General features: G+C 46.7%; 1 protein-coding gene across 1 annotated transcript in view; it reads left to right on the plus strand.

Annotated features, from left to right (window-relative positions):
• POU6F2 (POU class 6 homeobox 2) overlaps positions 1–12,835 on the plus strand; it is a gene marked incomplete at its 5' end in the record, with an annotated part of 481,865 nt that overhangs the window by 447,950 nt on the left and 21,080 nt on the right. Inside the window, one exon of the mRNA XM_081244434.1 lies at positions 10,088–10,294. Coding sequence (XP_081100560.1) covers positions 10,088–10,294 — 207 coding nt within the window. The remainder of the gene's footprint in view (positions 1–10,087; positions 10,295–12,835) is intronic.

Consider the following 12,835-nt stretch of genomic DNA (forward strand, 5'->3'; position numbering starts at 1 on the left):
AACCTTTGGTTCCAACATCATGCCCAGTGAAACCTTGAGCTAACATTTAGCTAAATTTAGTCTCCCCTCTTCTGTCTTCCTCATCCCACCTTCTAGTTGCATAAAAAGTAAGCAGAGCAGTAAAGGAAAAACAATGCCATAGAGAAATCAAGAACCCCTAAATAGTCCAAAGCTTGCCAATATGCTTTTCAGTGTAGTAAACATATAACTCAAGATATAATTTTAAAATTTGTGTTGATGGTGGGTCCCTATACTGTGTTTAAGAAAAGGATTCATTTCCTGGGCACCGATCCCTGTCCACCAGCAACTCCAGGAATAAGCCATGTGGGCAGTTACGATGCCTCCTCACTTCTTTCTCATTTCCCTGTAATATCAACTTGTATAAATTTAATTTAATCTTTTGATTATACTCTGGATCAAAGCTTTTGTTAACACTTGAGTGGGAACCCAAACAAAAGAGAAACTAGCAAATCTCACAAATACAGTAAAATATTTAAGAACAAATATGATGCATCTTACAATTTTAAATTAAAACAAACAAAACAAATAAAAAGCACTCCCCTCTAGAGTGTTGAGTTTGCCAGATTCCGTTGTAGTATTGTTGTAGTAGGAACTGTCCACTGTTCAGAACAGGGCTACAGCTGCTAAATTCATTTTGCCAAAGGACTCGAGAAAGATTCAGGTCCAGTAAGAATGATCATTGTATCGTTGAGTGGACCCTTGCCTGGGAGGCCTGTCAGTTCCCTGAGATGTGGAGTTCCTTCCACGATGTTTACTGCTAATGGGCTGCCTGTGCTCCATAAGCAAATGGTTCCTGTAAAACACCTTTGGAATTGACATTAATTCGTCCCATCTTACATCACTGAGATCTACTAGAATCCTTTCACCCCTGCCTTGTCACTTGTAAGTGGAAAACAAAGGCATACACATTAGATTTTTTTCTTTCTCAACAATTAAACAAAAGACTGTTTTCACAGTGTGTTTGGGAATTTGGGGAGAGTCTTGGGTTTCATTAAAGATGAGAGAGGAAATGGAGACCCATAAAAGCACATCATTACTATACCTTGGAAATACTGCTGATTACTAATGAGGATAATCTTGCTAACATAACTGTCAAATGACCATGTCGAAGTGGTCCTGACCCTTCTGACCTACCTTCTCCTAGGTATCGTTCACTATTTTCTCCTTTGGCATGCACCGGCTTTCCCTGTTAGATTTGTCAGGTTTTCAAAAGCTTCAGAAGAACTTCAGCGACTAAGGCATTTCAATAGTATCCATTTTTAAGTCCAGAAACATCAACAATCAGTGCTATGAATAGCAGCAGCTCCTACTTCTCAGAAATAAACTGAATTCATAGTTTATGGGGAAATGTATATTCTGCTCACAATTTTGAATCCTCCACCTCTGGTAGCTTGTTAAATTCTCTCCTCTCTTCCTCCATGTCTTCTTCTTGCTTCCCTTTCTCCTCTATTTTTCAAGCATCCTTAGTTAACAAAGTCGTGACACTGTGATGCACAAGGTCTCCTTTTTTAGTGTTATTGATTGACCTTAATAATTAAGGTCAAGACGGTCCCCATTTGTACCTGCTTTTAAAATCAACAGGTAGCAGTGGCTTAGAAAATACTTGCTAATATTCACGAATGAGGTCACGTTTAATTTAGCCAAGTTACTTAAATATAGGCCCAAAATGTTTAAATTTAAAAATGAAAAGGTCACATTTGACTTCCCTTGCACATACAATGGTGAGTTAGCCCAGAGGAGTGGGAGACGGGGAGACATAAGTTAAATTCCTTTATGCAGTAATTTATGATTATCAACCCCCTTCCCATTTAAGTGGGGAAAGAGGACAGACTGTTACTTGGGGGACCATCAGCAGAGGCTCCCACTGTCCCTTTCAACCTTCCTGGTGGCCATAGGCCCTCCCCTCCCCCTGGATGAGAGCGGGGGATCTTGCCCCATGACTGCTTTTCGAGGAATACAGTCTCCTGTGGTCACTTTAAATTGCAAATAAGATGCCCAGTCCCCCAACAAAAATCAAAACTTGGAAACTAACAGATTTCCGCACCACCAGCGGCCCCAGCTGGGCCTCCTTCCTGCTATTGCCACCGTGGAAAAGGGTAGCCCAGTCCCTCTTTCTTCCCCTATTGGAATGTCTCTCCTTCCCTCAGCCTGCAGACGCTGTTTCTGACAGGTCAGGCTGAGGTGGGGAGAGGACAGATGGGGAGTAAGAATGGCCCCATTTTGCTGAGCACGATGGCTTCTGCTCTCTGGGCCGACCGATGGCTCAAGCCGACTCTCGGGGGCACGCTCCTGAGGTCTCCCCAGGCCCCGCTGGGACCTTCCAAGGGCACATCTTCCAGCTGCCCACTCCCCTCTCGGCTTGGTTTTCTCCAAGCCCACTCCTCAGGGCTGTCTCCATGATGCTGTCCCAGTGCCCATGGCTCAGGTGCTCCTCTGGGACGAGGACTTTAAACGGCTCCTACCCATGGCTGTGAGTCCAGGGAAACACAGACATCTCACTTATCATTGGGAGCGCAGCTGGTGCCAGTGCACTGGAGCTCCGTTTCCTCTTTCTCTCTCTTCTTCCCCTTCCTCTCCCTGCCTTTTTCTCTCCTCCCCTGTCAGCTCTTAAAGCCACTGCTTCTCACCTCTAGATTCTTCGGGTGTATATACCCCAAATCGAGGAGACAATACTTATTCAAGCGCTTTTATGAATGTTGAGGAGAGGAGAAAGCATCCCATGCCCCATCCCTGAGAGTGAGGAAGACACACAGAATTTCAAAAATTCTCTTTATCTACCCTCACCATGAGTGCCTGAGTTCTGGGATTATCTCACTGGTTTTCAGAAATGTCTTCTGTAAAAGCATGAAGAGCTAGTCCCTCCTTTGGAACGAAGCACCTATTGAATCTTGATGCCTCCACCAAAATCCCCAACTTTGCATTCTGTGACCAGACAAGAAACTACTGTTTTCTGTTCTGGTCAACTGTTCTGTTTTCTGTTCTGGTCAACTACTGTTTTCTGTTCTTCAGGGTAAAAAGTCTTTTCATAGTGAAATTATAACATCCAGAAAAATTCAAAAAAGCTTTTGTGCAACTTAGTGCAAAAGCCCAGGAATTACCACAAAAGCATGTAAGAAAAATGAAGGTATGAACAAACATTTATGGAATACCTCTTTGATTGTTAGAGCACCGTGTTGGGTGCTTTGCATATGTTAACTTAATTAGTCTGCACAATAACCTTATAAAGTGTACATTATTATTCCCATTTTATTGATGAGCAGACTGAGGTTCTAAGAGGTGAAATAATTCACCAACAATTTCCCACTAGTTAGTGGCAAAGCCTACACTTGAACCCAACCAGTGGGGACATTTTTTCCTCTCTCTCTCTCTTTTATCTCTTAAACATTATTAAGAAAAATTACCTTTAATGGCTTTTAAGAAGCTTTTAGGGAAGAGGATTTTTTACTGTTGTTATTGCTGTTTTTACATCAGTTTTCATGCAGATTATCCTTCTCATAATGTGAGTCAAAGTGACATTTTAAAGATCGTGACACCTCCAGTTCTTTACTCTTGTCTGTGAGTGTGTTTCTAAAGTTGAAGCCAAATAGTAGAGGGATCTTAATTCTAACTGACAGTGAGAAACACTGAGCAGGCGGTTATTCTCAGAGGTGGAATACTTATCTATACCCATAAAATAAGCATTAAAACATATGCTGTAAAAAGCTCTTTCTCACAGTTACTCATTAAGAAATTGTGAGTCATCCATTTCTTGCCAGTAGGTCTAAGGTAATTTGTCTCATGTCCTGGCCTTTAGTTATGCCACCTTCAGACACACCACCATTTCCTATGCCCATACCCTTGCCAGATATTATTAATCAATCAAGGCACTGTGTCTTCCTGAACCTGGAACCTCCAGAGCTCCAGGAAGCCATGGCCAATTGATTGGTGTTGCCTGCAAGATTAAATCTGTTTGTCCTTTGTTGAGTGTCTTCCTCTAATTCAACTCTTTCATCTGCTTATCCTCATGCCTTTACTATCTCTGGTTTAGGTTCTCCAATAGAAACCCTCTAAATATTCACACTTCTCTTGTTCCCCATCTTGAACATAGCTATGTGCAAGAAGGCACTAGATTGCATGTCACAAAAATAAATTTTGTTTGAGAAATGGTTGCATTCTCCTACTCTTCCTGGATCAACATCCTAATCAGAGCTGCCAACATAACTCTAAGTGAGTTTAATCTTAAACCTGGGAGCCCATGAGACTGAAATGAACGTATTATATAAAGAAGACAAAAATCATCCCTTGGAGGAAGAGAGAACAGTGACTGTGACCAGACCAGAAAACGAGGGGAAGGAGACTGGTGATGGCTCACTGCCAGCTCCTCGGCTCTCAGATGCTAGAAGCTCTGTGTTCGAGAATGGACACAGTAATGCCCCGTGTGAACAAAAGCCTCTTGACCAAAAACTGTTGAGGTTACACAAATATTGGGCAAAGAATCGCCTCTGCTGATGGACTGAAAGCCGTGCAAAGTCACCGATTTCCAGCATTGACAGGTTTCCTCTTCTTAAAGATATGTGCAACAGAATTACTTGTCACATTGACATCTGTAATCACATTCTCCGTGGCAGAGTTTAACAGCATGTCATAGACTATTACGACATGTGGCGCATCAGACAACTTGTCTGGTTGCCCCGGGCTTCTGTGATACCACCCTCAACCGCTGCTGATGACACCTACATGCCAGCAGTGAATAAATTCAGCACCCGTTCACCTCCATCGGTCATAATTCGTCCCTACTGAATACCTCAACTAGACTGAGGTCCATAAGGGCATCGTAATGATCACATGGTAACCCAAGGCGTTACGTGGCTCTGAATTGCCGGGGGTTGGCACGATCACAAGGTAGTCTTTATGGTGGGTTAAATTATAACTACTACTGAATAACGATAGCACACTGATACATAACATAAGCCACCTTCATTCTTATGGAAATAGGGGAACGTGCTAATGAACACTAGTAATCATTTTAGTGATTGTTTTTAGTTGCTCTTACAACACGGACTTTATTCTCCATTGCAGTTTATGCTCTTAACTCCTATAAGCAAAGAGACAAGTGAACATGAACTGCAACAACCAAATAAGTCCCCTGTCAGAGAGGCTGGAACTCTTCTAGGTCACAAATTATCATTACAATACCATCTTCCTGGTTAAAGCATTCATCAGAGATGAATCATTACCCTCGGACTCAGGGCAAAGACAGAGGGGATCACTGCAAACGATGCCTGTGCTATTTGCTGTGGGATTGATAGGGCAGTAACTTGACTCAAAATTTTCTAATGTTGCAACCTAGGCATAAAATAGGCCATGCTTTTTGAACTGAACTGGAAGGCAACGAATCAAGCAACCCCTGTATGAAGGATTCATTGAAGCCTTTTGCTTCACACTTGGATGACTACAGTAGCATCCTAGCGACTGATCTCCTGGTCTGTAGTCTCTCGACACTCTAGTCCATTCTTGCCACATGGTCACATTCCCAGCTGAAACAGCTCCATTTCAGTACCCTTCCCCACGGCCCCCCTCAAAAACCATTCATCGGAATCTCTTTCCTGGAGGGGATTTGACCCTTCCAGGCCGACCTGTCACTTGCTCAATGTCTGAACCCTCTTTTGCATGCAAACTAGTTAACTCACCACCGCCATGTCTCTCACCTCCTGTTTGGAATGGATTCTCTGTCTTGCCAAATCCTCACCTAACCTCCAAGACCCGTGTTCCACCCCCATTTTTTCTATGAAGTCTTCCAAGCCATCCATCTTCATCTTTCTTCCTCTGAAATCACTCATTCGGTCCCAGCATTTTTCTGAGCACTGACCACATGAGTAGAGAGATTTTTATCAGATAGTCCTTGCCACTCGTTTGGTGTATATCATTTCTCCGTTGGATTGTTAGAATCTTTGCATGTAACGTGCCTGTCTTGTCGCCCCCTCCCCTGCCCCGGTTGGATGTTCCTGGTGCCTTACATAGAGAAGGGTCTGCAGGTACCAGACTGCTCTGCCAGAGTCCTCAGCATCTCAGGAGAGCTGGAATTTGTCTTGCGTGTCCAGTGCCTGCATCCGGAGTCCCAGCCTATGGCCTTGTTTGCTCAGTGGCATGCCCTTCCATCAGGACGTCTCCTTGCAGTAAATCCCTAGCTCTGGGAACCAGAAAATGAAACTCCGAAAGCTAGTCCCAGAATTGCAGGTGTTTTAAAAACGGCCTCTTTCTATCTTTGCCCTCAAATCGCCTTTTCAAACCTGTTTTGATTTCCTGACTTAGTTGCAACATGTGTAGATGCAGATATTTCCCTTGAATAGCGAAAGGCCTTTCATTTAAAATCTGAGTTTCCCAGGTCAAAGAGCCTCCCGCCTTGCTGCCTGGATTCCTCTCATTTCCTTGTTGGAAGTCAGAGTCCGAGGAGGAGTTTCCGTGCGATCTGCGGAAGCGCTGAAAGCAATCGGAGCCGCCTAAGCAAAACTGGCACATCTGACAAGTTTTCAACAGCACGGTGTGTGACTGTCTCCACACTTGGATGCATGGGAGCAAATGAAAATGGGCGAGTTGTAAGGTATTGGGGTATATTAGAAAATTCCCCACAAAGCACTGCCACGTGTTTGACATGCTGAGATGATGATCCCAACTCCCCTGAAAGAGGAACAAAAATGAAAAACGCTCAACTTCACGGAAGCCTTCCTGACTTTATAATCACCCTGCCCTGCCTTGCCCCCTCGCAGGCACAACCTTCCTATGAACGTGTTCCCTCCGTCAGGCCTTTGCAGGTCCCTCTGGCTCTGACACTAGCGCTGTCCTGCCCTCTGTAAGTGATGCTAGGGCCCAGGAAAGAAGAGAGGAACAAAGGGGGGCGGACAAAAAGGGGCACCATGTTTTAATCTCACCGTGCAGTATTGGCAATTGAGGCTGCACCTGGGGAAGAGGCTGGTGAGATGTTCGCGTTTGCCTTTCTTCCTCTCTCCACCCAGAACGCAGGCAAGAGCCTCTCATTACCGCCAGGTGAGCACCGACTCGTGTCAGTCTTCTCGGGAGCAGAAAGCCTCGCCTGCATCACAGTGTGTTCCGTAGCTGTCAGGTGCCTTGCCTCCCTCTGAAGCCTTCTCCCAGGCTAAACACGCTGACATCCTGCCTAAAATAGAACCCTCAACCCTGCCACCTAAATGAATCCAGCTTCCTTCCGTAGGCTTTCAACTGGGCCCAATCAGGTGGAGCAGGGCTTCCCAGGCCCAAGACACGAGGAAGCCAGAGGCGATGGGGCAGCTTCTGAGCTTTCCCAGGGCACTGGGGGCAAGGGGGGTTGTACATTTCATGGTGCAAGTGAGGAACGCGGAAGCAGCCAGCATCAGAGCAGGACGAGGAGCCTGCTCCCCAGGCCTTCCTGCCATTGCCTGTGGGGTCACAGGAACAGCCATCAATAAAGTACTTACGTGCCCTGATCTATTGATGTGGACTCCTCCTGACCTTGCTGGCACGGGTGGGACACGCTCGTGGCCAGGGCCGCTGGGGGGGACGGCGCAGGCTTGCTCACTGAGGCTGCAGAGCTGCAGACCCCCTGTGGGACCACTGACCACTGACCACTCACGTAATTACTTGACCTCTATCGGCAGCCATTGACAACTGCCGTGGAGACTAGATATTTGCACAGCTCCTTCATTAGCGCCTTCCCACGGGGGCTTTTGTGGTAGAGACATGGCCTGCCAAGTGAGGAGGGGGGCGTCTCTCCGTCCTGATCTTTGGCACTGAATCCTGTGGTCTCGCAGGTCCTCTGCGGTGCCCGTTGTATCTGGAATCCAAGGGACAGCTGAGTCCAGAAACCATTCTTTCCAAAGACAGTTATTGAGAAACTGCGTTCAAAGCCCTGCTTGGGGTACTGTGGGCATAGAAAACGGCATCGTTTATAAACTTAGTCTACAAGCAGCTGATCATCTGGTGGGAAATTGCGAACGGGATGCAGGGCCTTTCCTAAGAGCAGGTGCCCTCCCGTATCCTCCCTGTGGTAGGAGCCAGGTGACATTTAGAAAGTGAGCATATGGGGGGGGCGGACCTGGACTCCAGCTCTGCCCCTTGCAAACTCCTCCCTGACCCTCCACTGTCTTATCAAGTAACAGGAGCAGGCCTAGGGCCCACAGGACTGAGCTGTTGTGAGAATGTGGAATGAATGGAAACCGTATCCACGAAAGCACTTCCTAAGGCAGTATTATGAATGTGGTGCGGTGGCCCCTAGGCCGAGGCACCACAGTTCACACCTGGGAAGCGGCCCTGGAAGACCACCAGCAGAGGAGAGCTGCATAGCCGTCCTGTGGTACCTGGAGGGAAAGCGTCCAACCCAAGTTCCACAGCTTTCCCCAGGAGAGTCCATGACATGGGGAAACGGAGATCATATTTTCTTTTTCTACAGATCAGGTTTTTGTTTTTCTCCCTAACCCACAGCAAGCTTACAGATTAGATTTGTCCGTTTCAGTGGACAGGGACGAACATGGTCCACGAATGTGATCAGTGTTTCCAGATCTTATAAACGCCGCTGCTCGTGCTCCCTTTCTCCTTCACACGGTGATCGGATCCAGCCAGGCCTCTCCTGTGCCGCTCCACGCCATCCCCTTACGGAAGACAGAGGCTATCAGATGCAAAGAACAGCCTTCCCCTACCTGCCGCAGAAGCCTTGGCCTGCTAACCTTTAGGGCCAGCTCAAAATACATCATTTAAAATGCACTTTTAGGACTTCCCTGGTGGCACAGCGGTTAAGAATCTGCCTGCCAATGCAGGTGACACGGGTTCGATCCCTGGTCTGGGAAGATCCCATATGTCACAGAGCAGCTAAGCCTGTGCGCCACAACTACTGAGCCTGTGCTCTAGAGCCCACGAGTCACAACTACTGAAGTCCGTGCACCTAGAGCCCGTGTTCCGCAACGAGAGAAACCACTGCAATGAGAAGCCCACACACCACAACGAAGAGTAGCCCCCCGCTTGCTGCAACTAGAGAAAGCCTGCATGCAGCAATGAAGACCCAACACAGCCAAAAATAAATAAATTAATTAATTAATGTAAATCTATTTTTAAAATTAAATAAAAAATAAAATGCACTTTAAAAAAATTTTCAGCCCTCGGTAGTCATTCCACCTCTATTTTGAGTTTCAAATATTCGTTTAGGACCCCAGTTCTCTCCAGCCTTCAGGAAGCTTAGGCTCCTTGACAATGCTGTAGAGGCGGTGGCAGTGCTGGAAGTGGACTCCTGTGTCCCTGACTCCAGGACCCAGGCTCTCAACCACTGTGAGCACCAGGGTGCTGCTGGGGCACCCTCGTCCCGCTGGGGTGTCAGGGAGCTGGCCCCCGACCTTGAGAGAGGAGCAGGATGTCGGGGAAGGGAAGGAGGGATGGAAGCAGCAGGGGAGACCCGAGCAGAGGAGAGGATGGAAGGGAGCGCACTGTGTGTGAGGGGCCCTGTGGGGAAGGGGCGCGGCTCCCCAGCCAGACGAGGGCCTGCAGTGCGTGGGGAGTCTACCCTCCATCTGCTGCTGCGACAGAGCAGGTATCTGTGCTGCCCTGGCACAGGTCACATGCTTCTGCCCTCACTGATGCTTGAGTTTATTTATTTTTAATTTTCATTTTATATTGGAGTATTGGTGATTTACAGTGTTGTGCTAGATTCAGGTGTACAGCAAAGTGACTCATATACATATACATGTATCTATTCTTTTTCAGATTCTTTTGCCAGATAGGTTATTACACAGTGTTGAGTAGAGCTCCCTGTGGTGTACAGTAGGTCCTTGTTGTTTACCTATTTTATATATAGTAGTGTGTATCTGTTCATCCGTGATTTTATTTTTGTATAAGATATGTTCCCCTTCCCTCCATGCACTCGGTCCACCTTCAGAGGCTCATCCTCTGCCACTTTCTTCCACACCCGCATCTCCAGATCTGTTCAAGGATTATGAATCGGCTCTCAGGGAGCCTCTGATAGCGGCCAGGGCATGAGTGGTCTTCAGGTGCATGTGCAGACCCCGAACAGAGCCCGGAACCTCACCTGTGGGCCTGTCTCTTGCAGATTATTGGGACCATTCCTCTGATGCCGAATCCGGGGCCATCAGGCCAAGCAGCAAGCGGCACTCAGGGCGTTCAGGTGCAGCCGATCACGCCGCAGCTCCTGACCAACGCCCAGGGCCAGATCATCGCCACGGTCATCGGGAACCAGATTCTGCCAGTGATCAACACGCAGGGCATCACGCTCTCCCCCATCAAGCCCGGGCAGCAGGTAAGGCTCCATGTCCAGGGCACCTCTCCTGACCGCCCTTCTGTTTCTTTTCAGTGAAAAGGCATTTTTAAATTAGAAAATATTTAACCCCATTAATCCTAACATATCAATACTTAGAAAAAAGCAAGTAGCTTTATTCTTCATTATTAGTGAATATGGGTGATAACTATTAAATAGCTGCAAATACGAATATATTCAATTATAACAGAGACAATGGCCTAAAATTCAATAGATATGTGTTCTTATTTATCTCTGCTTAGCTGATACTTAACTTTCAATTTTAAAAGTGGTCAAGAAGAAACCAAGACTATTTATGTCTTAACTGTAAATGGAAAAAAAAAAAAAAGTATTAAACACCAAGCGATCCCAACCTGATGCTTCTGAGAACGCTGCCTACACATTAGGGAGTGGGGGCTTCCCTGGTGGCGCAGTGGTTGAGAATCTGCCTGCCAATACAGGGGACACGGGTTCGAGCCCTGGTCTGGGAAGATCCCACATGCTGCGGAGCAACTGAGTCCGTGTGCCACAACTACTGAGCCTGTGCTCTAGAGCCCGCAGGCCACAACTGCTGAGCCCACGTGCCACAGCTACTGAAGCCTAGAGCCCATGCTCCGCAACAAGAGAAGCCACCGCAATGAGAAGCCCGTGCACCACAACGAAGACTAGCCCCCGCTCGCTGCAACTAGAGAAAGCCCGCGCGCAGCAGTGAAGGCCCAACGCAGCCAAAAATAAATAAATAAATAAATAAATTTTTTAAAAAAGATAAAGTAATTATCTTTAAAAAAAAATTAGGGAATGAAAAATAGGAAGTTCCAACTGGTAGAATTTCATTAAAACCATGACAGTCCAGTTCATTTTTTCCATTCAAATATCAATCAAGCACTTTCCTGTATGTTATACTAGAGGCTGGGTACACAGCTCTGAAGAAGAGAGACATGGTCCCTGACCTCATGGAACTTCTGATTAATTCAACAAACCTTTTTTGATAACCCACTCTACAGCAGGCCCCTGCTTAATAAGAAACGGGTAAAAGAGTGACGCTTTCTGGTCTTAAGGAGCTTGTAGTCTTGTAGAGGACACAGGTACATGAGCACAGCCCCACTGTGCAATAAAACAATGTCCTGGGACCTCCCTGGCGGTCCAGTGGTTAGGACTCCATGCTTCCACTGCAGGGGGCCCGGGTTCGATCCCTGGTAAGGGGACTAAGATCCCATAAGCCATGCAGCATGGCCATAAATAAGTAAGTAAATAAATAAACAAGCAAATAAATAAATAAACCAGAATGTCCTGTAACAGGACAGATGCGCACAGAGTTTAGTATCATCACAGAGATGGGAGTGGCCAACTTTGTCCAGAGAGTTTTGAGTCCTCACAGAGAAAAGGGTTTGGAACTGAGTCTTGATGGATGCGTAGGAGTCAACCAGGTAAGTGATGGGTCAACAACACTCCAGGCAGTGGGACCAGCAGGCACAGAAGCAGGGAAACGTGAAGGAGGACGGAGTGTTGAGAAACAGAAGGAAGGTTCCTGTGATTGGAACATAGAGAGAGTCTGAGGACACTCATGGAAGGGGCTTCATATTCAAACTGAAAAGATGGGCTTTGTCCCTGTGTGTTCTTGAACACATTACACATCGTCTTTGTGCCTTGGTTTTCTCATCTGTAAAATGGGGATATGCCAGCACCTACCTCACACAGCAGTTGGGAGGCCTCTCTTACTCCTGCTGGTTCTCGCTCTGAATCTAAACCACTGCCTGGGAAGCCAAGGTCCCCAGCACCCTCTTCTTCCTCAACTTCCTCACAGGCAGTGGGACGGGCCCTGACGAATGTATCGTGAGGACTTCCACCCCCACCCCTTGACCCCGTCTCTCAGCTATTTTCTTTCTTTTACTATTTAAAAGATTCCATTATATTCTCTACCTTCTAAATAGTTCCCCCAAGGGACTTCCCTGGTGGTCCAGTGGTTAAGACTCCGCGCTCCCAATGCAGGGGGTGCAGGTTCGATCCCTGGTCGGGGAACTAAGATCCCGCATGGCGCGTGGTCAATAAATAAATAGTTCCTCCAAATAAGGCAAGATTCTCCATGTTTCACTGGCTTTTTAATCCCTAGTTCCGTCTGTTCAAACTTATGTTCAGAATTATCTCTGGGGGTAGTAATGAGAAGATCAACCTCTTTTCGTGCAGTCTGCTAAGGAGTATTTTCTGTCAGCAAAGCCAAGTTGTAAATTGCCAAGAAGATGAGGATTATTTAGATATCCACAACATTTAATACAAAGTAGCTCTCACTCTCACCCTGAACTTCTAAGGAGGGTGTGTGGGTGATAGACCATTGCTGTTACATAAGATGACAGCTCTAGATTTGGAGTAGCACAGTTTCGATCCAGAAGGACCTAACCAAGAAACGGCAAGTAAGAAGCGGGTGTGGTGTCACTCCTCAAATCGTCGCCCACAATCAACATCATGAATCCATTTCCACAGTCGCTCCCGTGAGCACAGATGCACCTCAGAAGCTTCCTCACAGCACCTGTTGGCCCCTGGAACGAA

The sequence above is a fragment of the Mesoplodon bidens genome (assembly GCF_964165515.1).
Source record: "Mesoplodon bidens genome assembly, chromosome: 9".
Taxonomy (NCBI): Eukaryota; Metazoa; Chordata; class Mammalia; order Artiodactyla; family Ziphiidae; genus Mesoplodon; species Mesoplodon bidens.